The sequence below is a fragment of the Paramormyrops kingsleyae genome, chromosome 6 (genome assembly GCF_048594095.1).
Source record: "Paramormyrops kingsleyae isolate MSU_618 chromosome 6, PKINGS_0.4, whole genome shotgun sequence".
Lineage (NCBI taxonomy): Eukaryota > Metazoa > Chordata > Actinopteri > Osteoglossiformes > Mormyridae > Paramormyrops > Paramormyrops kingsleyae.
The window spans coordinates 20072962-20097866 of NC_132802.1; the positions used below are offsets into that span (position 1 = coordinate 20072962).

At 44.5% G+C, this 24905-nt stretch overlaps 1 protein-coding gene across 6 annotated transcripts in view; it reads left to right on the forward strand.

Moving 5' to 3' along the window:
- Positions 1–23655, forward strand: part of rapgef3 (Rap guanine nucleotide exchange factor (GEF) 3) — a 32475-nt gene extending 8820 nt beyond the window's left edge. For 4 of the 6 annotated variants that reach the window (XM_023805023.2, XM_023805025.2, XM_023805024.2 and 1 more), the window contains 26 exons: positions 1226–1270; positions 8961–9067; positions 10635–10756; positions 10869–11046; positions 12665–12749; positions 12836–12896; positions 13112–13188; positions 13665–13811; positions 13919–14028; positions 14245–14333; positions 14688–14766; positions 15439–15589; positions 16752–16834; positions 16973–17003; positions 17629–17710; positions 17859–17996; positions 18260–18357; positions 19200–19325; positions 19635–19816; positions 20319–20409; positions 20712–20762; positions 20954–21041; positions 21856–21920; positions 22300–22354; positions 22790–22861; positions 23060–23655. In XM_023805023.2, the coding sequence (XP_023660791.2) occupies positions 1226–1270; positions 8961–9067; positions 10635–10756; positions 10869–11046; positions 12665–12749; positions 12836–12896; positions 13112–13188; positions 13665–13811; positions 13919–14028; positions 14245–14333; positions 14688–14766; positions 15439–15589; positions 16752–16834; positions 16973–17003; positions 17629–17710; positions 17859–17996; positions 18260–18357; positions 19200–19325; positions 19635–19816; positions 20319–20409; positions 20712–20762; positions 20954–21041; positions 21856–21920; positions 22300–22354; positions 22790–22861; positions 23060–23178 (2532 nt within the window). In that variant the 3' untranslated portion in view covers positions 23179–23655. The remainder of the gene's footprint in view (positions 1–1225; positions 1271–8960; positions 9068–10634; positions 10757–10868; positions 11047–12664; positions 12750–12835; positions 12897–13111; positions 13189–13664; positions 13812–13918; positions 14029–14244; positions 14334–14687; positions 14767–15438; positions 15590–16751; positions 16835–16972; positions 17004–17628; positions 17711–17858; positions 17997–18259; positions 18358–19199; positions 19326–19634; positions 19817–20318; positions 20410–20711; positions 20763–20953; positions 21042–21855; positions 21921–22299; positions 22355–22789; positions 22862–23059) is intronic. The other 2 variants (XM_023805022.2, XM_023805026.2) reach the window with 2 other exon arrangements.
- Positions 23656–24905: the final 1250 nt, after the last annotated feature.

Here is a 24905-nt window from a genome sequence, read left to right on the forward strand (position 1 = left end):
TTTGAGTGTCTGTAACTATAAAAACTTTGCATGAACTTTTGGGTTTGTTAAAGTAAGTCGTCCATGCTTCACACAGGAACCTTCCTTGTCTGAAAGAAAGCTGTTATATAAGTTGTCATGAGCCGATGTCATGCGGCGGGTCGCCGGGAAAAATAAACAGACGAGGTGCCACTGGATCACAAATTTTTTTGTGTTAAGAAGCTACACTGGGAAAAGAAGTGGAGCCATCAGATGGAGAGATCACACGGTTCACGCTCCTGTGAGATGGGCGGGCAGGACTTGTCACCACGCATCAGATCGAAATGGTTCATGTGCTCCATGATAAGGCTGGGCCTCCAAGCTAGATCATCAAGTAGCAGAATTTGGTCTCTAGTCTCAAACCAGCCTGCTGTTCACAAACAGCAGCAGCGGCTGTGATTGGTCACCCCTCTGAAGGACTTCTTGTTTGCTTCATGCATCTTAAATGCTTGTGTGTTCTAGTTACCTATAGGTTACTCAAATTCATTTTATTGATTCAACCTCTTTGTTTTTTTTTCCTTTGCTGTGAGCCTTGCTTTCCACATGGGAATAAAGTGCAGCTTCTTTCCTCTTCCAGAACATTGACTTACCCTGATCAATCTGTCCGTATCGGTTGTGCTTGCGGGGAATTCCAAGTATTCTGTTGTGATATTCTTTTCTACTAGTGGGTCGGCAGTGGACGCACCCTTGTTTTGAAAAGGGAACCCGTTTGGAGACGTGACGTGCAAGAGGAAACAGATCATTGTAATGTTAGCATTGCATTGTTAGCAGATCCTTCATACCATCAGAGCCTGAAGGTGACACAGAGCTGAAGCATACATGCACCTACTGTGTCTTAACCGACAATGTTTGGCCGCATACATCATTTCAAAATTTACAATAGCAGCCGACCTGGACTTACCTGGCAGGATTTATATTTGCAGTGTGGGCTGTGACAGCCAGTTGAGCTTGTTCTAAGCAAATTCCTTGGAGGTAAATTCAATTCAAATTTCATGGATTAAGGCTATGTGCTTTCAGACCGAGCATGGAAGCAGAAGAATAAGGGCATATCGCATTAAGAATGACCAGACTGAGTGTGGCGACGCGTGTGACTGGGCTGATGGATTTGTCAGGTTACAGGTTGTGCTTTGGTGATCAGACGCCGGGTGTGAATCTTTACAGTGATGCTGTAAATCTCTGTCTCTCGCTCTCTCTTCCCTCCCTGCAGACACCACTGCCAGAAACCTTGGAAGCGCAAGACACCATGAAGCAGGTATGACGTCTCCCGCTGGATACACAGATAGCCTCAGTTGGCAGAAGTGGCTTCTGAGAGAAGAAGAAGCTCCTCCCATAGAATAAAGGGGGAGGGTGATTAGGGGTTATGGAATGTTAGGCATAAGCTTTATAGGAAGGTTAATGTATCTGCACTTTGGTGACTCATAGCTATTTACAGGTATCTTTACACTGGAGCTGATATCTGGAAGACCTGTGGACTTTTGGGATTGAAATTTTAAGTAAACAAGCCTCACTTGAGTCAAACTTACTTTAGCCTATCCCAGGACCCCGTTCACAAATCAATCCACCCCTTCTCCCCTGAATCCACAACTGCTATAACAGACCTGGATTTGTATAGCAGGGACAAAAGATGTTTCAGTGTGTTCTCGTGATGAGAGGACGCAGCCTGAAGGTTTTTCGTGGTTGCACTGATGCTGTGGATTAAAACTCTCAGCTCTTTAGCCCTGATGCCATTATTCCTTCAAAAACAACAACAAAAAAAACGTTAAACCCCTGGTAAACTTGACTTAGCTCCTGATATTTTCAATAGCTAGGCCATGACAGTGGCTTGACAAACTCAGGTGAAGACATTTGACTTAGCTGTAACTTAAACACTTCAATTTGATAGTCAGTCAAAATGGATACTTGCTTAAAAGAATCCACATGTTTTTTTATTATGTCAAATAAAGTTAAATCTTAAACTTCTCACCCTTCTTTTTAAAATACTGGTTGTGGTGGCTTAGAAACCAAGAGCTGATGTTTTTGCTCCTATGGCTTCACACGCTAACATGCTGTGTGTTTGGTGCTGCCACACAGATTTCTGTTTTACGACTTTGGGATCTAGAATTCTGCCTAGAAATGACTTGCTCATCAGCTCTCTCATTAAATTTGTATGTCTCCTCTTCCCTTTCTTAAAAGAAGTGTTATAAAGGTAATACGCCTAGACATGTTTGGATATGCACAATGCCTCTTGTGTTATAGATCTGGACAGGAAAGAGAGACCGGCAACATAACTCACTACTGGAATCCCAGTGTTTTGTGGGAAGCGAGGACTGACTCCAAGCTGTGTGGCTTCCCCAGCTCACAGACCGTGTGTTTTTTTTTTACTTGTTTATTACGGACTGTTGGCTCCCTGTGCTTGAGTTTGCACTCTCTGTAATTGCCGTGCCTGTTTTTTTTTTATATATCCTTCACAGCTGCTTTTGCATGTTTTAAAAGCTCATTTCTGGCAGGCCAGGTTAGCACAGGGTCAGTTGCAAGACGTCTAGAGGGCACTCTGGTGTCCTCAGACGAGAAAAATACCCTGCAGCGCTTTACCCTGCTACGTTATCTCTGCTAGTTCAACAGTCTCCCTGGAGGAATAAGCTTCGCCTTGATAAGAAGGTCCAAGAGGGTGGAGAGTAAGGCCACGTTCACTGAGGAAGGCGTACGCTGCTGGCCCGGCTGCTAACTAGCATGCCCTCTGACGCTCACGGCCGAAACCTCGTGATGTGCCCACGCCCGCCCCCACACGTGCTGCACATGCGCGGGCAGCTGCCCCGGTGATGCCCCGCTTGCACTTTTATCAAACAACTTCTCTCATAAACAGGGCTGTGGAGTCGGTAGATAAATGCTCCGACTCCGACTCCGACTCCTCAGATTCTAAATCTTCCGACTCCGACTCCGACTCTGACTCCCCGACTCCGACTCCTCTGTATGTATATACTATGCTAATGTATTTTCTACATCCATTGAAGGAAAGGAAAGCAACATACATGTCATTTCACCACAGAACTACTGGCTAGGAAGCCAACACTCTACTATAATGCCAGATTAAAGACAAGACAATGAAAACAAGGTTTTCACTAGCGCATAGCGAAGGGGAGCCGACGGAGCTGAGAACACACCAGATGATTTTTCAGGCGTTTGACGCGTGATGACTCGTTGAACGGCCGAAAAGTCGGCAGTGCATCTGTAAATGTATGGGGGGCTTTAGGCTAGGTTCACAGTTCCCTGTAACAGTGGAACACGACACAATGGAAAGCGGTGCCGCACCTTACCTGTGCATTACATCCCATATAGTGACGCATACAGTCAATGAAAAGCATGCTTCATGGTTACTTGACATATTCGTTTTGTGGTAACATTATGCACTGCATGCACTGGGCTTTATTCTTACAGCAGAGAAGTAGTTCATTATGACTGTTTGTGAATTGGGACATTTCAACTTACTTTTTTAATTCCCATTTAAATTTAGTAGGAGCCGGAGTCGGTTAACTTTTTGCCGACTCCGACTCCGACTCCAGGTACCCAAAATTGTCTCCGACTCCAGGACTCCGACTCCGACTCCACAGCCCTGCTCATAAAATGAGGTCCCAATGAAACAGGCCATTTTTTATAAAGCTGCTTTTATGGGTATGACCTGTGAGAACAGAAGGGGGGGGGACTACAGTGATTTAAACTCTGACTCTTTTTCACATGTCGGGGGGGGGGTGGTGCACTGAAGGAGTAAATTTAATTTGCTTGCAGTTGGCCCTGGAATGCACTTTACTTTTGCAGTGTTTTGTTTCCTGCATGCCGCTGTGCTTTTTGGAGGAGCCAGTGAAGGCCAGAGGACCGGTGTGGCTCAGAGGGGGAAAGCAGCTTCATATCGGGGCTCTTTTGTGTTGTAGTTAAAGCTTAATGTTTCATCTTACACCTGCCCTCTGAAATCTAATGGTTGTTTGTTCATTTTTAAAAGTGGACTTTTGACACATGTTCACAACTATCAAGTAATTTCATCTCGATACAGTTAAATCCATCCATCCATCCATCCATTTTCAGGGTCACATGGGGTCTGGAGCCTAAATACAATGAAATAAATGTGTTTATTCTATTTGAGCACCTTCACTGTATTAATAGGAAATGCAGTTTAGTTTTGCTTGCATGAAATTGACAGTAAGATATAAAGAATAACACTGTCTTTTAAGACCTGAGATCCTTCTCACCACTGAGATCAGAGCAGGGCTTCAGCGTGCAGCTGACTGTCCCAGAGCAGCAGGAAGCTCTTTGCTCCCAGATTAAAAAGGTTGTGGAGCTGGGCGGCCTTTTAAAATGGCGGTTAAGTAATTGGACTTGCAAACAGCGGGTTGAATGTTTAAATACTGGGACATTACTGTGGTGTTCTTTATTGCCATACTTACAGTACAGGCTGAACTGGTGCTTTTATCCAAAGAGTCAGTATAAAACCCATTGGCTGCAAATAAGCAATTTACCCTGTGTAAGTGTCTCCCACGCCATTTAATACGTAATAAAAATATTTGGATGCTTACAGTTATGTGACTTTTTTTTTTTTAGTCCACCCCAACCATTCATCTGATGTGAAACTCGGTGTGGAACTTTCCGGGTCCCGTGGGAAGGTTGCTGTGCCACAGAGCATGCACCCTTTGTAGAGAAGCTCAGTGAACCATGTTTATTTCTTCTTATTTCTTGGCTACAAGACTGCATTTAAAAATGCTAGCATTTGAAACAACAGTGATCATTATTCCACTTGTCTGGTTTTTATTGACTCTCCGTGCATAATGGAAACCCCCCCCCCCACTCACGGCCCACGATTATCGCCCAACCACAGCATCACCTAAACCACAGCATAAGCCACGCCCCCTCTGTTCTCATGCTTAGGAGTTAATGTTAAGCAGCAAATGCAGGTGATTCAGACTCGTGGCCAGAAATAGAAGTACTAAAAAAAAATCCAAGATCTTGGCGACTCTGGCCCAGTGTCGTTCATCACAGAAATTCATGGCCAAATTTGGAGACTGTGCAAGTGGAAAAAGAGTTTATACATTTGACGGGGATTAAACAAGCTTTTTAGACAATCCCTGTGATGAGCTCATTCTGAGCATCCCACGCTCTGGATGACCATGTCTATAATTCAGCTTTTCCCAATCCGGTGCTCGAGGACCCAGAGACACAAATTTTTGCCACAAATTGTGGACTGTCTGGCAGGGAGCTCGGAGGGTCCCCCAAGGACCGGATTGGAAAACGCTGCTTTAATTCACAGCAACCTGTCAAAACGCGTGCTTAAACGACAGGGAAGGCTGATTTTGGTGGAATGAACGAGGAACCCTTCCTTCATCTCAGTGGTGGAGGGAGCTTATGTTCTATAAAGCTCACCTAAAAGGCTGCTTGGCCTCATCTCACCCAAATGTGAAACTGAAAGCTTCTTGCCAGCAGAAAAGCTCCTTTTGTTTTTCTGTTGACAACCCTGCCTGTGGTGTAATTCATCAGAGTTCATTATTAGATGCGTTAGACGAGGCGAGATGCTCCTTTTGGGCCAGCGCTGTTTGGCACCGCCTGGCCCGCGGGACGTGTCACTGTCGGTTCTCGGGAGAGTGCTCCTGAGAACGCCTCGGGCTGTTCCCATGGCGATGATGGAAGTAGCCCTGACCTCTGCGCAGCCAGATGGTGTGGTCCAAGACGGCAAGAAGGTAGACAGCTAGGGGACTGCTGCAAGGGTACAGTGACAGGGTCTGGGCACGCAAAATGGGAGACCGGCCGACCCTTATGATTCCCGACGTCATCGTGTCATATTCAGCATGGGCTTATGACGCATCTATAAACTGCATGGAGCTTTAGAAAAAGGCGCACAGAGGCTGACCGAGGAGACGGGAGACTTCATTAAAGATGCAGTTTCCGTCTACACCCTCTGTAAGCAGCCTGCTTCTGTCTGGGAAAATGAACTCGAATGAACCGATTTGGCCTTTACAACGCTCCAGTTTTTCCTAGTAGTCTAAAGAGCAGAGCAGTTCATTACAGGGTGTCGAATAATTTTGCACAGCGCTGACGGACACCGTGAGAGTGGTGGCATGATGGAAGGAATGGAGTCAGCGGCGATGACTGTGGTTCAGCGAAAACGGGCTTGTGTTTATAGCTGCCTCTCCGTACGACATGCAGAATGGTGGGAAAAATGGGGAATGCAAGCGAATGTCAGCACTCAGTTTATGTGTGTTTTTCACAGACATGCTTTTACAAGGAGCACAGTGGCTTGGGCCTTGCTTCTATAATCTTTATAAGACATATAGAAGATGTATGAGGTTTTTCTGTAAAAGAAGGAAAAGTTGCCTTGGGGCTTGTTTATCTCTTTGGGGCATGAGAGGGACAAGATCAGATAGTGTATAGGTTTTTTTTTTTTTTGTAACACCTGGTGTGAATCCCAAAGCTCCTTTGGGAAACATTTATTTAGATCAGTGTTTCCCAACCCAGTCCTTGGGGAACCCCGGACAGTCCACGTTTTTGCTTCCTCTCAGCTCCCAGCGCACCTGTACCAGGTATTCGGTGTTCCTGATTGACTGGGAGTTGGGAGGGAGGAAAAACGTGGACTGTCCGGGAATCCCCAAGGACTGGGTTGCGAAACACTGATTTAGATGCCACTATTGTCCGAAGCAACGTACTGTATAAGTGAGGCTGATAGGGCTTCAGAAACAGGAAGGGGTCCGACTGCAGATCAGGGCAGATGTGCTAACCACTATACCACTGTAACGCTTTGCTGGTGGATGTGGTGAATGGAAATAAACAGCTTTGCGAGTTACCAGTAAACTCCCAAGCCAAGCATAGAAGCTTGTAGTAAGTCTGGGAGGGAGGGAGGGAGGGAGGGAGGGGGTCGGCTAGAGAGAAGGCTGGTTCATGCTTACTGTGGGTGCGGGCGCCGTAATGCAGTACCATCCACTTTCCTGGATGTACTTTGATGCCAGGCCTGGGGTGGCACTGCAGAGCAAAGCGGCTTGTTTATGAAGTTTGATACAAATAGTATATTAAAAGTAATTATTTGCATTATGTACTCACAGTGTACCAGAACATATGGTGTTGAAGTTACAGACTTATTTTATTTTAGTTTGCAACGATTTGGGAGTCTTTATAATCATATAAATCTTATAAATACCGGTATTTCTGGACTTCAATAGCCAACCGTTTTTCAAATCTGCTACCCATTTTTGTTATCATTCTGATCACAGAAAAGGTGTTTATATATAATCTTTGGTCCGACTACTTTGTGACTTCCTGGTACTTTTCCACTGGCCAATGAACGACCAAGACGAGTTACTGAATGGGCCGTCTGCGTTGTTTCAGTTTTCGAGTGGTACGCACCCTCGCGCATGGCCCCCCAGCGCAGTGTCAGCACCAAACCTTTGGTGACAAAAATGACATCACTACAGCTCTTTGTGTCACCCAATGCTCAGTGTATCACCTGCCGCTCAGTGTATCACCCAATGCTCAGTGTATCACCTAATGCTCAGTGTATCACCCAATGCTCAGTGTATCACCCGCTGCTCAGTGTATCACCCGCTGCTCAGTGTATCACCCAATGCTCAGTGTATCACCCGTCGCTCAGTGTGTCACCCAATGCTCAGTGTGTCACCCGTCGCTCAGTGTGTCACCCGTCGCTCAGTGCATCACCCGCCACTCAGTATATCACCAAATGCTCAGTGTATCACCCGCCGCTCAGTATATCACCCAATGCTCAGTGTATCACCCGCCGCTCAGTATATCACCCAATGCTCCGTGTGTCACCCGCTGCTCAGTATATCACCCAATGCTCAGTGTGTCACCCAATGCTCAGTGTGTCACCCACCGCTTAGTGTGTCACCTACTGCTCAATGTATCACCCATCGCTCAGTGTATCACCCACTGCTCAGTGTGTCACCCAATGTTCAGTGTATCACCCACTGCTCAGTGTGTCACCCAATGTTCAGTGTATCACCTGCTGCTCAGTGCATCACCTATCACTCAGTGTATCACCCACCGCTTAGTGTGTCACCCACTGCTCAGTGTATCACCCAATGTTCAGTGTATCACCCGCTGCTCAGTGTATCACCCGTTACTCGGTGTGTCACCCAATGCTCAGTGTATCACCCACTGCTCAGTGTGTCACCCAATGCTCAGTGTATCACCCGCTGCTCAGTGTATCACCCGTCACTCGGTGTGTCACCCAATGCTCAGTGTATCACCCACTGCTCAGTGTGTCACCCAATGTTCAGTGTATCACCCGCTGCTCAGTGTATCACCCGTCACTCGGTGTGTCACCCAATGCTCAGTGTATCACCCACTGCTCCGTGTATCACCCAATGCTCAGTGTATCACCCGCTGCTCAGTGTATCACCCACTGCTCAGTGTATCACCCAATGTTCAGTGTATCACCCGCTGCTCAGTTTATCACCCGTCACTCGGTGTGTCACGCAATGCTCAGTGTATCACCCAATGTTCAGTATATCACCCGCTGCTCAGTGTATCACCCGTCACTCGGTGTGTCACCCAATGCTCAGTGTATCACCCACTGCTCAGTGTGTCACCCACTGCTCAGTGTATCACCTGCCTCTCAGTGTATCGCCCGCTGCTCAGTGTGTCACCCAGCACTGTGGCGATGCAGTATCCTCTTGCGCCTGTTACTCTTCCTGTAGGTGAATTGGACAGAACTGACTTGATGGTGAAACAATTATCTGTCCAAATATTCTGAAAAGTTCACAAAGGTCTGTTATTCTTGTACTTTGGTGTTGAATGGCCATCCATTTCTCTATAAACATTCTGATTGATCTCATTCAGACATTTTAATGCAGAACAAGGTGGGATTTCCTGTGTGACTTGTTGTCAAACAAAGCATATCGTTCTCATCATTTGTGTTTCTTTCGATCTCTCTTTGTAAATAACTGCCTGTTTCTCTTCTCTCTCCCTCTCAGTTCCTTTCAGATCGTATACTGAAGGCAGGCAGGGCAGTTTGTAACGCTTTGATAGAGCGTAGTCCTGCTCTGATCAGAGACAGGAAGTATCACCTCAAGAACTACAGGTACTGTAGCTGTTTGTTCCATCATAAATGCATTCTGCAGTTCTTTGTCTAGGTTTCTGTATAATTTTATATTCTGGTTATATTGGGGTTTTACTGTGGTTATTTGTAGTTTTTCACCCACGACTAGCCGTATATGAATGGTTTTCTTTGATGATTGATGGTTTTGTGTGGAGTGGAGTATTTCTAGAAATTTCAGTGGGAACTAAGATAAGAGCGGTGCTCAGTGATGATGTTGGAAAAAATAATATTTCCAGCAATACGTCAGCTGGTCCTTAAATAGAGACTTAAAATCAATCATAGATAAGTCCCCTCAAAGTTCCAGAAAGGCACTGACGTCTGTGTAGTTTCAAGGTTTGTAGAAGATATGCACTATATGGCCAAAAGTATGAGGATACCAGCTTGTCCAGCATCTCATTCCGAAACCAAGGGAATTAATATGAGGTTAGTCAGCCCATTGTTGCTATAATAGCCTCTACTCTAAGGGAAAGCTTTCATTAGGTGTTAGGACACTGCTGGTGGGATGTGCTGCCATCCAGGTTGGGTATTGATGCTGGGTGATCTGGTCCTTTTCTGTGCCTTTGTGTGACCGACCACTTCCCTTGCGGTTGACCAGAGCAGCTCTAACAGGGCAGAAATGTAGCGAACTGGCTTGTTGGAAGGATGGCATCCTATACTGGTGCCAAGTGTAAAGGTGGAAAGTCACTAAGCTCTTCTATACAACCACCCACTCTGCTGCTAATGTTTGCTGCAGGAGATTGTGTGCATAAATATACACTGTGTCAGCAATGGGTGTTGTTTGATTAGGCAATTCCTCTAATTAATATAGATGGCCACATATTTTTGGCCATATGTATCTGGCTTAACTACTTATTGGGAAAATCAGCTCTGTATGCATTTCACCATCACACCCTGGAAGGTGTGACCATTCCCATGTGATCGAGACCATCAGGGCAGTGATGAAATGTTTCACTTCAATAACCTAAGCCACGCCAAACTAGAGAGATGTGTCCGCAGTCATTGTGGAACCTCCAGACTTACCGACTCTCACAGACTCGCAGGTACTAAGGGCTACACATCACAGAACAGCGCCCCCGGTGTACGTTCCTGTGATTCTCACTTTGGGCCTTCACGTTTCTGCTGCTATTAAAAATACGCATGTACTTGAGAATCCTGTGGAGGACAATTATTCTGCAGAACCTCAGTTACCCTTCACTGAGGACGTAGCTGCATCTTTCTCAACATGTGAAATGTTTTGCTGTTGTGGCTAGAACATTCAAAAGATTGAAATACCAAGCAACACCAGACATAGGATCCACATCAGTCATGAAGCCTTGGTGATTATGGTCATGCAACTCTCACTGTGGAAAAGATTATCGATATTTCATGCATTCCGTTCTTCCTTTAGGTTCCTTTCAATGTCTGTTCTCATGATCTTCATGTTAACATCATGTTTTTGCACTAATTCCCATCCTGCTCCACAGTTAACCTCCCCAGAGGGCCAGTAATGGACTCCTCTACTTTAGCCATGTTCTGTATGTTCACATTCTTCACTTCTCTCGTCTTACAGACAATGCTCCACAGGAAAGGAGCTTGTGGATTGGCTGATGACCCAAGGCGGCTCTGTCCATTCACGCAACCAGGCAGTGGGAATCTGGCAGGTGCTGGTCGATGAAGGAATTGTCGTTCACGGTAAGCACACCAGCTTGGGGTCGCAGTGCTGCTGCTTCAGCACATGACGTTTAATTAAATCAACGTAAATGTGAATGTTTATTTTTTAACACAACCGCTCCTCTCACTTCAGTGAAACAGGAGTTGAACTTCCATGACAGAGAATGCCAGTTTTACCGATTCCAGGAGGCAGAATATGGTCTGAGTCACACCAGCAATGAGAGGGACCTGGAAGAGGAGCTCCAGGAAGGCCTGTCGCTGCTGGTCCAGATGGGCCCTGATGCTCTACTCACCATGATTCTGCGCAAATGGTAAGAGACATAGTCCATGGAAATGCAGCCCATAGTTGCTGCTGATTGGCCCTCTTATGCTCGCATACTTATGCATCCATGGCAACAGGTTCATAATCTCAGAAACCTGCTCCTTGTCATTTAAAGTGGCCTTTTGAAGATGCAGAAAAACTGCGACACGAGTCTTGATATATTTTGCTAGCCAGTGCTTTTATCTGACGTGCCTTACAAAAATGATAAGTCATAAAGCGAAGTGTCACGATGCACAAGCTAATGAAATCCTCACACTGCCTTGCACATTCTTACTCCCCATCCATCCATCCATCTATCCATCCATCCATCCATCCAGCCAGCCAGCCAGCCAGCCAGCCATCCATCCATTTTTTCACAATGGGCTATCTAATGCTGGGCTATCTAATGCTGGGCTATCTAATGCTGGGCTGTGGCAAGCCTGCAGCCTATCCCCAGAAGCACAGGGCACAAGGAAAAATAATGCCAGTGCGTTTGTCAATGCATGTGGATGACCCCCCACCCCCCACCCCCACGTGGGAAAAAATAATCCCCTTTAAAAATATACCCTCCTCCCCACCACCCCGTAAACTGTTCTGAGTAATTTCACTCACGTAAAGTTAAAGGTTACAGTGACCGCCCGTCCCATTTTATGTGGTAGCCCCATATTGAAAAATAAAACGCTGCATCCCAGTTTCAACCAAAACTGGATAGTTATTCATGTTTTTGTATCCCAACTGAAGTTTAATGCGGACCATGTGATTTCACCTCTTCCTTATTTCTTCCACTTGAGAGTGGCAACCCTAACCCACTATTCCCCTTGAAATATTTTTACAACTCATACACTATATGGCCAAAAGTATGTGGATACCAGCTTGTCCAGCATCTCATTCCGAAACCAAGGGAATTAATGAGGTTAGTCAGCCCATTGTTGCTATAATAGCCTCTACTCTAAGAGAAAGCTTTCATTAGGTGTTAGGACACTGCTGGTGGGATGTGCTGCCATCCCGGTTGGGTATTGATGCTGGGTGATCTGGTCCCTTTCTGTGAGCTTGCTCCCAGATGCCTCCACATCACAATCACTTCATTTGCATTTGACCAGGGTAGGGCAGAAATGTGGCAGACTTCATGGAAAGTAACTAACCTCTTCTGTACAACCATTCACTCTGCCGCAGGAGATGACTGAGTGCTTAATTATGCACCTGTGTGTGGTTTTATTAGGCAATTCCTGTGATTCAGTGTTTCCCAGTCCGGTCCTTGGGGACCTGCAGGCAGTCCGTGTTTTTCTTTCAGCTGGGAGGGAGTAAAAATGTGATCTTCTGTGGGTCTCTGAGGACCAGGTTTGGAAACAATCATCCAATTAAGAGGGGTGTCTACATATTTTCATCCATATAGTGCAGTAAGGGGGGGGGGGGAGTTCAGTGTCATGTTCAAGTGAACCATATCCATAAGTGCAAATGCAGGCCAAGGTTGAGTACTCTGTGATAGTGACTCTTTATACTCAACTGGTTGGTTGAAACAAAACCTTGGTCTGGATTTGTACTTTCTGGACCTGAACTGTCCACCACTAATCATACATGCAGTGCCATGAGAAGTGCCATTCCCTTATTCCCTGCTGTGTGTGCCGCAGCCCCAGCCAGAGGAGTGCAGAGGACCTGGAGGTCATCTACGAGGAGCTACTCCACGTCAAGGCGGTCGCACACCTGTCCAGCTCAGTAAGTGCCCATCGGCTGCCCGTCTGCAGCCCCGTCACGGCCGCCCCCAGACTGACACGAGTCCTCTGCGTCATTCCTCCCCGAAGGTGCGGAAGGAGCTGGCAGCCGTGCTGCTGTTTGAATCACACGCCAAAGCTGGCACTGTCTGTGAGTGCAACCAGAACTGTGATGTTTTAATTCATGAGTCTTCTGTTAACAGAAGGATGCTAATCCATTGACTCTATGCACTGCAGTAATTAGGCCCGTTTTTTGTGTCTGATCTATCTGCTTGGTCCTGTTCCAGCTACAGTGTAAAACCGAGTGTCTTGGTAATGATTATAAATCCTAGACCGTCTATAACACTGGTCCATGTGTATTTGCAGTGTTCAGCCAAGGAGACAAGGGAACCTCTTGGTACATCATCTGGAAGGGCTCTGTTAATGTAATCACACATGGGAAGGTAAGGAACTCAGTAATTATCTGAGGAAGGCAACAACTGGAGTATCTTTAGATCTCCTTCAGTTCTAAAGGATATAGTCTTCCTGTAGAATTACACACACATAAACACACATACATGCACACAAACACGCACACCACACTGGTCCGTACTTATATCTTTGTGGGGACTCTCCATTCATTTCTATGGGGAAAACTCCAATCCCAATATGATGACCTTAACCCCTACCCAGCCCTAACCTTAACCATAAGTAACCAAACAAAATACGAGACTTTTTAAATTGCATTCACAGATCTTTCTGGGGACCTGAAAAATGGTCCCCACAGCGTTAAAAAAAAAACAAACAAGTTTTTATTACATTGTGGGGGACATTTGGTCCCCACAATGTAATATAAACTTACTCACACACACACACACACAGATCCATAGCACATTGCAGTTACTGCCAGCATTCTTTTACATCTGGTGACATTACGCAGGGTTTGGTGACTACGCTGCATGAAGGTGACGACTTTGGGCAGCTGGCAGTGGTGAACGACGCCCCCCGAGCGGCCACCATCATCCTGCGGGAGGACTGCTGCCACTTCCTGCGTGTGGACAAGCAGGACTTCATACGGATCCTCAAGGTTTGCAGGCTCAGAGCTTCATGTCATCACCGTCCGACATGCTCCTGTGAGATGTTCTGCATCCCGTTATATGACGTCTCACGTGCGTCACCACGGGCGTGTTCCAGGACGTCGAGGCCAACACGGTGCGCCTAGAGGAGCACGGCAAGGTGGTGCTGGTTCTAGAGAAGAGTTCCGGGAGCGAATCGGCCAATCACGGAGCTTCAGGAAGTAACAAGTAAAACACCATTATGCGTCAGACCAGGCTACTAAGTCACTCATTCCAAACAAAACTAATTTATGAAAATAAATAAAATACGAATAAATTAAATAAAAAACAAAACATGAAAGGCCAGTGTAAAAATAGAATGACAACATTTAAAAAATATTTTAACATTTTATTTTCTAAAATAATTAAGTATGTAATGATAATTACTTTTTTATTGTGATGCAGGTACACTGTGATGTCAGGAACGCCAGAGAAGATCTTGGAGCACCTGCTGGAGAGTGTGAGGCTAGACACTTACGGCATTGATGCTACAGGTGAGTACAGTGCCATCGCACATTGTGTCTTGTCCAGCGGTTTTGCGAAACACTGGTCTAATACTAGATTCTACTCTTACTCTGTGCTTGTTGAGATGCTGAGTTGACTGTATTATTGTTATATATATTAAAAACGCCAGTTTGTCAGATGTTTTATCTTATAATAGCACAGAGAGCAGGAAGAAAAAGATAATGAAGAGTTAAATATTCTGAGCCAAGTTTTCTCTTATTATTATTCTAAAAGCAGCGATAAGATGATTCAGATTCATTTACAGTCTTCTGGGAAGATCTAAGTAAACAACAATCGGTCCTGTTAGTCCCAGTTAGTCAGATATGTGTTTTCTGTCTCCACAGATTCCTGCATAACCGACTTTCTCTTAACTCACAGAGTTTTCATGCCCTCCAGTCAGCTCTGTGAAGCCCTACAGCATCAATATCCTTTCAGCAGCTCATCACATTCAGCCTCTCTGTACTCAGAGGCTGAAAACCTTTGACTACCTGTCAGATGGAGCAAATTCAGCTCAAAGCTGGGCTGGATGAAAGCTATTTTATGTAAAAAGATTTTTTAAAACACCCTGTTAACGTGACATGTGCAGCTCGTGAAATATGCAAGCTCTCCTATTTAAAGAGCACTTAAGTCAGGATTTCAAGATTCAAGATTTACTTGAGATTCAAGATTCATCGTCACTTAAGACAGTAGGAAAACAGACATATCTATCACACGGAAAACATTTCATTGGCCAGAGATACATTTGCGGACGAGTTATCTACAGACACACATGTTCTTATGCTCATGTAGGTAATGCCTGGCTCTCTGTGGGTTAGCACTCTGTGCCTCTAATCGAAATGTCACCTCTTCACATCCCATGATGTCTCAGAGAAGAGGATGATGGGATATATGTGAAAACCCAAACATTTCTATGTACTTCTACAAATGATACATAATATATCATTCCTACACATACTGAAAGAGTCTTACACTCCCGTTCATTTTAAATGGATTTACACTAAGGCTAATTATGTGCATGTTTAGCATGTAGTGCTTGCAGCCTGCAGTAGTGTGACATTAACACAGCAAACACGCTCTCCTTAACAGTGCCCCTACTTACCATGCAGAGCCTTCGGAAGGCTCAGAGCTGGAGAAAGCAGCTTACTCCCTCAACAGGAAGCAGAAGATCATTCGCCTGGTCAGCCAGTGGGTGCTGCTGTGTGGCCAGGTCCTCAGAGAAGACCCTCACGTTCTGGAATTCCTAGAGGTGAGGGCAGGGATGTTCTTAGAGATTTTGTCACCATGAAAGCACATTATATTGGGGCCCCAGTCCAGACCAATCATATTATGTTCCAAATTTTTGAAGGCCCCTGTTGCTCAGGGGGCCTTGGGATTGTCCTAATTGCCCCACCTTTATGGTACACCTGGGTTAGCAGAGGTCAGGAGCACAGGTCTTCACTGAAGTTATACCCTTATATTTGCTCATTTATTTATCATCAATTTTATTGTAAGTAGGTTACAGGGGGGAAAATTGTAACCAATTATTAATACATTTTGAGGTACAACTTGTCTACTTACAGTCCTGGAGATGCTTTCTGGGTGATATATATAGGACATGGGGGAGGGCTGTCTCAGTCACATGCTCTTATACACATGCACAGTCAGTCATGTGATCACATACTGTGTCAACAGTGCAAGTCTTTGGAACGTGGGAGGACACTGGAGGGAAATTCCATGGAAGTACACAAAAAACAAAAGTCCTCACACCCTGAAATGGGAATGTACCCTGTTTAATTAGCAAGTCATGGAGGCATGTAGTTCAGTGCTGCACCTCCTGGTAATCTGCAGTTGGATAAACACTGGTGCACCTCCTGATAATCTGCAGTTGGATAAACACTGGTGCACCTCCTGGTAATCTGCAGTTGGTTAAGCACTGGTGCACCTCCTGGTAATCTGCAGTTGGTTAAGCACTGGTGCACCTCTTGATAATCTGCAGTTGTTTAAGCACTGGTGCACCTCCTGGTAATCTGCAATTGGTTAAGATCGTGGGTTGGTGCTTGCGAAGGTGATTAATCCATCGGGGTTTGGAAATTATCAGAAGACTATTAAGCTTGCGACTTAATTCTGACCCTTTGAGTCTGGTCCCTCCCAAGGTTTCTTCCTTCTTGTGGGTTTTTCCTTGCCACTGTCGCCTATGGCTTACTCACTGGGGGCTTTGGGTGGGGATGCTGTAAAGCGCTTTGAGACGATGTAATGTTGTGATAATGCGCTTTACAAAAATAAATTATTTGTTGTTGTTGTTGTTGTTGTTGTTGGTTAAGCACTGGTGCACCTCCTGCAGTTGGTTACACGCAGTGACTCGTGCCCCATTGCCCCCATTCTCTGGGTGCGCTCATTGACCCCACACCTGCCCCCCCCCACCCCCACAGAAGCTGAAAGCAGAGGTGATAGGTGACTCGCGGCTCTTGAGCATGCTAAAGGAGCAGTTCCGGGACCGGAGGAGGACTCGTGTGTGAGTAACCATACTCAGGACACTTTAGCATGAAATAAGCTGCAGTGAAGTGCGGAGAAGCAGTCAGAACCACAGCTTTGTAAGATGCTCGTCAGCGAAAATAAAATCAGCTCTGTATTTTTTCAATTTCCCTCTCAGGCTTGAGAATGGATACCAAACATTGTCAAAGGTTAGTAAACATTTGTTATTTGTCTTCTTAATTTCTTTAACAAAACAGATAATAAATAGTGAAGCCTTTAACCTGTATTTTTCATTGTGTATAATGACTGAAGCCAGTTGAAATGTGGAAAGGTAGATTGGTCCAGGAATGTGGAAGCTGAAATCCACAAATCTGAATGAATGATTCGACAAGGGCAGTATAGATCAAATCATCTGACCCAAATCAGCGTTTTTCAAGCCTGTCTTTGGGGATCCCAGGTAGTCCACGTTTTTGTGCTGGGAGGGAGGAAAAACATGGACTATATGGCAGGGAGCTGGGATGGAGCAAAATGTGGACCATCTGGGGTCCCCAAGGCCCGGGTTGAGAAACACAGACTTAAAATGATTCAGGGGCCCAAACTAAATACTATAATTTTGGAAAACAAGGTAAAGTACATAATGGTCAGAGCAGTAATATTTTTATATTTAATGCAGTTTTTGAATTGCTCCTTGGACTACTTTCTGTGTTTAGCAGCATCATATATGTGTTCTTAACTGCAATATTTTGCCCTCTATCTTGTATTTGGTGTCTCTTGGTGACTTTTAAAAGCTATATTCACTTTTTCCAGCATTGCCTTTTCTACATTTTCTCCTAGCAGTTCAACCAGCAGTTTGACTGGTTCTCCAATCACGAGGAGCCTGCAGGAAGAATTCAGCCAATTAAAGCACACGATAAAGGTGTATCTACCTTCCCTCTGGTGCCGTTACTTACACACCTACTAGGATTTGCGAAGTGAACATCTGAGTAGCTTTTCAAGTCAGTGTTTTTGGTCGTATGAACATGAGGTCGTGGTGACTGACCCTGGCCTTTTTCACTCTCTTATAGTGCTGTATGAAATCTTCCGTCCAGATCATAACTGCATCACTCTGATGCTCCCAGTAAATAGCACTGTTCAGGACATTATGACGTCCTTGGTTGGTCCCGATGGAGACCATGTCCTGGTGAATATGAACTCAGCTGGAGGTAGGAAATATCTATAGTAATAGTAAAGAGTAACACTGACTTGTGGTAATATGTTTGAGAGTTAGGTGGTATTAGTTTTCCAAATACTGGTGAGCGGAACATGTTTAAATGCTGGTTGTAGCTTAATCCACTGTACTATGCTCCAGTGAATTATATTTGTATCTTACAGGAACTACAAGTTATGATATTAAACACAGTTAATGTTTGGTTGTACTTGCTTGACTACAAATGAGCGTGAAGCTTAGTGCATATGTGTATCTCAGACAGGGTTCAGCTCAAGCTGGATGCCACAGCCGTCTTCACCTCGCTGGGCATCAATGAAAGGTTGTTCCTCTGCACCTCCTCTCAGGTGGACCAGCTGGTGGGCTTGACTTTTGCTTCTACCATTTATACGACAGATGCTACTCGCTTTGCGATTCTTTGACTTGCGATATTTCGACTCTACGATGGTGCGATAACCAAGCACATTCAGTAGTCTTTGAATTTTGATCTGTTCGCAGGCTAGTGATGTGTTTGATACTTTCTACTGGTTCTGAGTGATGGCAGCATCCACGTAACCATGCATCCAGTCTCTGTAGCCATCACGAGCATAAATGTCTTACGCAGTTTTTTTCTGTTTAACCAAATAAACTTGATTTACTTTTCAGTTACTGGTATTTCATTACAGTAATTATTTATTTACTTATTCAGTGACAGTACTCATTTATTGACTTATTTATATATCATGTCAAATTCATATTTAACTCACAATATTTTCCACTTACAATGGGTTAATTGAAATGCAACTCCAATGAAATGCAAATCGCAAGTGGAGTTCTTCTAGTGGAATTCAGACATTTTTAATTCTAGAGTGATGACCACATAAAAATTTACTGCTGAAAGTGTCATTTACGTATTATGCCATATTCAAATCAGAGCTTCAGAATATTGAAAAACATTTAAGATGTTCGATAATTTCGGACACAAGATTTTTTTTTTCTGCTGCATCAGTCCACTTCCTGCTCCAAAATATTTTTCAAAGAAGTTTAATGAACCTTTAATTAACAACCTGCAGTTTGCTAAATTGCAATACTCAGGTACAGTTCTTAATTAGTTAATTGCAGAGCACAGTGGAGAAATAACTGCTAAACAGGCAAAGATTCGTGTTGGAATATGAGGGATAGTAGATGAATGAGACGCTGACTCAGACCTTGGCCTTGACAGACGCCCCTGAAGGATCAGCTCGGCCTGGAGCAGGGAACCATGGACTCCCTGGAGCAAATGAGCTCTAAGGACATCGCCGGCCAGCTTAGTGACTACGACTGGGAGCTGTTTGGTGCCGTACATGAGGTGGGTGGGTCCAGGCAGACACACAGGGCCGGCAGGCGCCACTTGGGGGGGGGGGGGCGTGAATGTTAAAAATGCGCAGTGACTCACATCACATGAGGCACCAGAAGCATGTGTTCACTGGAAGTCAGGATCTGATAAACTTCCGTGTGTCCATCAGATACTGACACGACACAATGACACAGGTGGCCGCCAGCAAGTCTAGGAAATTTTCTTGTGCCTGTATCATCATATAACTTGGACAGCCGGCAGTGCCCCCCCCCCCCTCTGCATTCCCCCCCAGCTCTACTGACCCGCATCTTCTGTCCTCAGGTGGAGTTGGTCTACTACATTTTCGGCAGACACCGGTTCCCGACTTCCACCACCGCCAACCTGGAGCGATTCGTCAGGCGCTTCAACGAGCTCCAGAACTGGGTGGTGACTGAGCTGTGCCTCTGTGCTGACCTGCAGAAACGGGCCCTGCTGCTCAAGAAGTTCATCAAGATAGCCATAGTGTGAGTGTCCCTGGCTCACCCTGCCGGGGCCGAAAGCAGCCGTCGCTAAGCAGCCATCAAGAAAAGCAGCCAATATGAATTATCACCAAACGTAACCAAAATAAAACTCCCCGTTCACTATTTCCGATTTGTGTGATGACCAGGGGTCTCCAACAGGGGTTGTCATAAATGTACACTGTGCAGCAAGCCGTGACTGTGTCCAAAAAAACAAGTGCAGGATATTCATTGGCTCTCTGCAAGCTACACTACTCATATTTTTAAAAACATGAGTTCTGCTCTTCCTAATCCTGTTATTACTGTAGTTAAACTAGCAGTGGTATAGACAGTTAAAGGTAGCTGTGGATCCTTATGGATGTAATTTCGACACCATTAATGTTCCCTAACTGTTCATGTTCCTGAAGTGCGTGACCTTTTTATAACCACACTAGTAAATGGTTTAAGTAAACGTAGTGGTCTATATTTGTCTTTGCATGGTGGATACCTCCCGATTGTCCCACAATAGTCTGAAGGAGCAGAAGAATCTCAACTCCTTCTTTGCAGTGATGTTTGGGCTCAGTAACAGTGCAGTGCAGAGGCTGACTAAGACCTGGGAGGTAAGAGCTCAGGGCCGGGGGGGGGGGGGGGGCACACTCCTGGGTGTTTATGACCGGCACAGCTATGGATGCTGTCTATAATGCTGAACATGCTTATAATGTCCACACAACATCCACATTTTACTGCATGACTGGTGTACTATGTTTGAGATTGTGCTCTGGGTATTTTTGGTGACCGCTGTTCAGACTTTGAAAAGGCAACTGTTTAACATGCTGATCAGGTTTAGAGGAGAGTCAAACCAAGGCCTGTGTAGGTTTTCAACGGCCCAGATACAGACCCTTACAAACTGTCTTTTTCACAGAGAGTGCCGAGCAAGACCAGACGGATCTATTGTGCTAATGAAAGATTAATGGTAAGCAATGTTCACAAATAATAAATGCAGCTCTTAGCAAAACTCTTGCCAAACAGACCTTCCTATGTGTTTAAACTTTGGGATTTAAATTGACGTGTGGCTGAAATGCTATTTTGTAGTAAATTTGAATCATTTTTAAGTATTAAAAGACGTATTAAAAGATGTCTTACAGCTGTGCGTGCTTCTTTCAGGATCCGTCACGTAATCACAGACCTTACAGGCTCGCTGTAGCCAAACTGAGTCCTCCCTACATCCCCTTCATGCCTCTTCTGCTCAAAGGTAACAAGGCTTAGGCATCTAAGCATACGACAAAGCAACCTACCACTGTCTAACATCTGTATTACAGTATAATTATATAGTCCTCTATCTAAATTTAAGTTGGTTTATATACTATATAATAATATTTACAATTGACCTTTCCACATCTCGGGTGTTAGTGATGTATCTCACGCAAGATATCACGTTTGAAGCTGCCGTTAACACGTTTGACGTCCTCCAAACTAGTACTCTACATGTATTTAGTGCATTTATGAGCTACTGAACTTTTTGTGTGTTTGTGGCTTTTGCAAAACTTACAAAAACATTCCCATGTAGTCACACCTCAGGGCTGGGGCTCTGGGCTTCATCTGTGCCCTTCCTACAATGGAATTATTACTATGTCATCCCAATTGACTTGGGATCCATTCCATTCAATCAAAGTGTTCTCTATGTACATAAAGTAAAGAGGATCATTGTAGCCATTTTTGGCTTTAAACAAGTGACATTTCCTTCCTGACTTGATTCAATCTAGGGAATCAGATATGAGTAACTTTCCATGTTTAAATGAATACTATCACAAACAAAAAAGAAACAATTGTACAGACAAACAGAAACCGAAAGAATTGTTGTCATTTAGATATCTTTGATCAACAGTTCTTCCTTAAACCCTTTCAGAATTTAAAAACCACTGAGATAAAAAAAATCCGGTGATATGTTTGTTTAAAGATTTTATCGACTGTATCAGATTTTATGTAAATATGTAAATTGTAAAAGGTAAAAAATGTAGAAGGTGTCTGGGTACAGCCAACTCTTTGTCTCCTTTTCCTTTTCGTAGACATGACTTTCATCCATGAAGGAAACAAGAACTACACTGAGAACTTGATCAATTTTGAGAAAATGGTAACTTACTGCCTAAAATCTACCCATAGGTGATACTTGTCCAAATCAAATTTAGGCTTGTATCCAGTATTCGCAAGAAAGTGGGATTAAGTAATATTAATCAAAAAAGTCGTTGAAACGTGTCGTAACGGATTATTACATTTTTTCAGCATATTCATTTTGTCATGTGACATCAATACTTCAATACAATACAATCAATACAAGTTATTTGTAATTTAGTTAGACACAAAGCTGGGTCAGAGAAAGAACAGCTTTTAAGATTGTTGTTTTAATGGATACTCCTGGGTAATATTTTGCTGTATAAATGCGTAAGAGAAACACAAGTCAGTCTGTATCACAACATGGCGTCAATTCCTTACTTGTCTTTTCCATTTTGCAGCGCATGATTTCCAAGACCTTGAAGATAGTGCGAGGATGCAGGAGCCAGCCCTATGGTAAAAGCCACAATAGCATTCGTGTTTGACATATTTGCTGCATGAAAAATATGCAGAATTCAGTAACTCCGGGGTGACGGCTGGGACAGCTCCGATGACAAGTCATGAGAACAAGTTTTTATTTAGCAATAACCTGGCATTCCACTACCATGAGGTATGAGTTAGTCTAATCTTAAAACGCTTGATTACTTACAAGACAGGAGCCGATTCATTCCTTATGGTTAAAATAGAAAACCTTTAGAGAGGTGATAATGAATTCCAGAACTGAATCACTGTTTTAAATATAGCACAAATCCCAGAGTGCATTTTGATTGACAGCTTCTGATCACCAGGTAAGTCCTGTAAAAGTTAGCATCCTCCTTGGCACCCGGGGGGGGGGGGGGGGGGCTGGGCAGCCCCTTTCTACATGTGTCTCTGTGCTTTTACATTCTGCAGTTCCCTCGTCCCCACAGAAGGGCCTGACTGAGCGGATGTTTCTAGAGACAGGTCCTGTGCGAGTTTCTACATGTGAGTACCATTCGCTGCTTCTTGTCACTGCCAAGACAAGGATTCTGTGAAAGATATTTAAAATATTTGTATATTCAACCAACTTATATGACCATTTATCCGGCACAAGATCACAGTAATATTTCGATTAAGCTATGAATTTCAAAGGATACTATCACCTTGTTTTTCCCCCACTTCCGTAACCCTTTTGTTATGCAGATTCAGAACAGTCCCTGTCATTACGCAGTCCTACCACCGTGCGGCAGTATATCCAGAACATCAGAGTCATCGACAACCAGCGAAAACTCACACAGCTGTCCAGGGCAGTGGAACACTAGAGCCAGAAGCCACAATTGGACAACTGCCACTTTGCCTGTTATTTCTACAGATAACTCGGCCCCCATCCAGGAAACAACATGTCTGTCAGTGGTGCATTCTGGGAGAGGGGGGCTGTTCACTTACCAACTTAAAAAGGACACTTTTTGATGGCTCGTGGTGTCTTAGTGACACCTTCTGCCAGACATGAAGAGAACAATATTATATTCCTGTGGTTGGACAGACGTTTCACATTAGCCGACATGTATTTTCAAACTGCTGTGATTCTTTGTTAAACTGACATCGTCCAACTCTGTAGCAGGGAGCTTTGACACACAGGAGGGGAGCCAAGATAAGTCACTCGTAGTTGGGAAGAATTCTGCATTAGTGCAGCTCATTCTGTAGCCTGACTTATTAAAACTGAATTTATATACATATACAGCACATTCCATATGATGTGAAAAAGTTTATTTTTTTATAAATAAATTATTTTAAAAGTATGTCTGGTCTGCCATCTCATTGGAACATTTTAAATTCAAATTACATAAAGAAACAAGACTAAATGAACTAAGTACTACAGGCAAAACAAGTCTGTCGATCTCATTTATTTCCAATAAAAGAACAACAACCAATAATCACTGTAAGACAGATACCAGGACCACGGCAAAGATAAGGGAAGATAGATCAAAATAAAATGTACATATCTTGCTTACCAAGGTATAATTGAACTAAAATATAATTCTAAAAAGCACTGTTTAGTTTATGTCTGTTCAGGGCCTCCTCTCCCCACCGCAGCCAGGGGGCGTGACTGCTCACTACCCCAGGCATGGTACAGCATCTTGGGGGCATCTCACCACAACCCCCAATTCAGTGTCTCCTTCATCTGCACTCCTCATTCTTTACAGAAATGGAGACTCAGCACTGACTACTCCAGTTATTGACTCCTCCACTGCGCTCTCACAGGAGCTCACTGCCTCCTCTGCTTCATTCTTCACACCAAGTTGCTCCTCATACCCCTAGACTTCCTCTGGAATATGTTGTGGTCTACATAAACTGAAGACTCAGTGCTGCTCCCTCTTCTTCTTGCTTTTCCAACATTTGGCCTACTATCTGTCCAGGAAATGAACCATGCTCTGGACTGTTAAAGTGTTGGACCTTGCCCTCTCCAGCAGAGGGTGCTGTGACCCAGTTGTTTGTCCAGCTTCTGCCACCCTGACAGAGCTGGGAGAACCTCGTCAGCAGGTTACAAGCTGGTGTAGCTGGGACAAGGTTGGATTCTTAATCACAGGACATGGTAAGCTGCTCAAACTCAGACATGGTGAATGGAGTCTTTTTCTTAGATGCCAGAAAGTGTGATGGTGGTCCTGGGGCTACTGGCAATGCTTCCTTTAGGTGGCTTGCTGACATAACTGGATGCTGTGATTGAAGGTGAGAACTTGGTGCTAAAACAAAGCTGAGCTTCCCTGTTGATCTTAGTCCCCACAAGGGACTCCTCGGGCACAGAAATCAGGGTTTTTGAGAGAAGAATGCCATCTCGCTTCCTGTTGTGGAGAGGAGGAAATATGTCCACCATATTTCTCAGAAACAAAGCTGACAACCCATGTGGGAGAAGCAGGGATCCTCTGAATCCCGCTGACCAGGCTTGGCCCCCGCCCTGCTTGACCACGCAGTTTGTGTGACTCCTACCTAGAGCTGCAGCAGTCAGTCTACTGACAGGCTATCACTGCAGGAACCCGTCACTCCACAACTC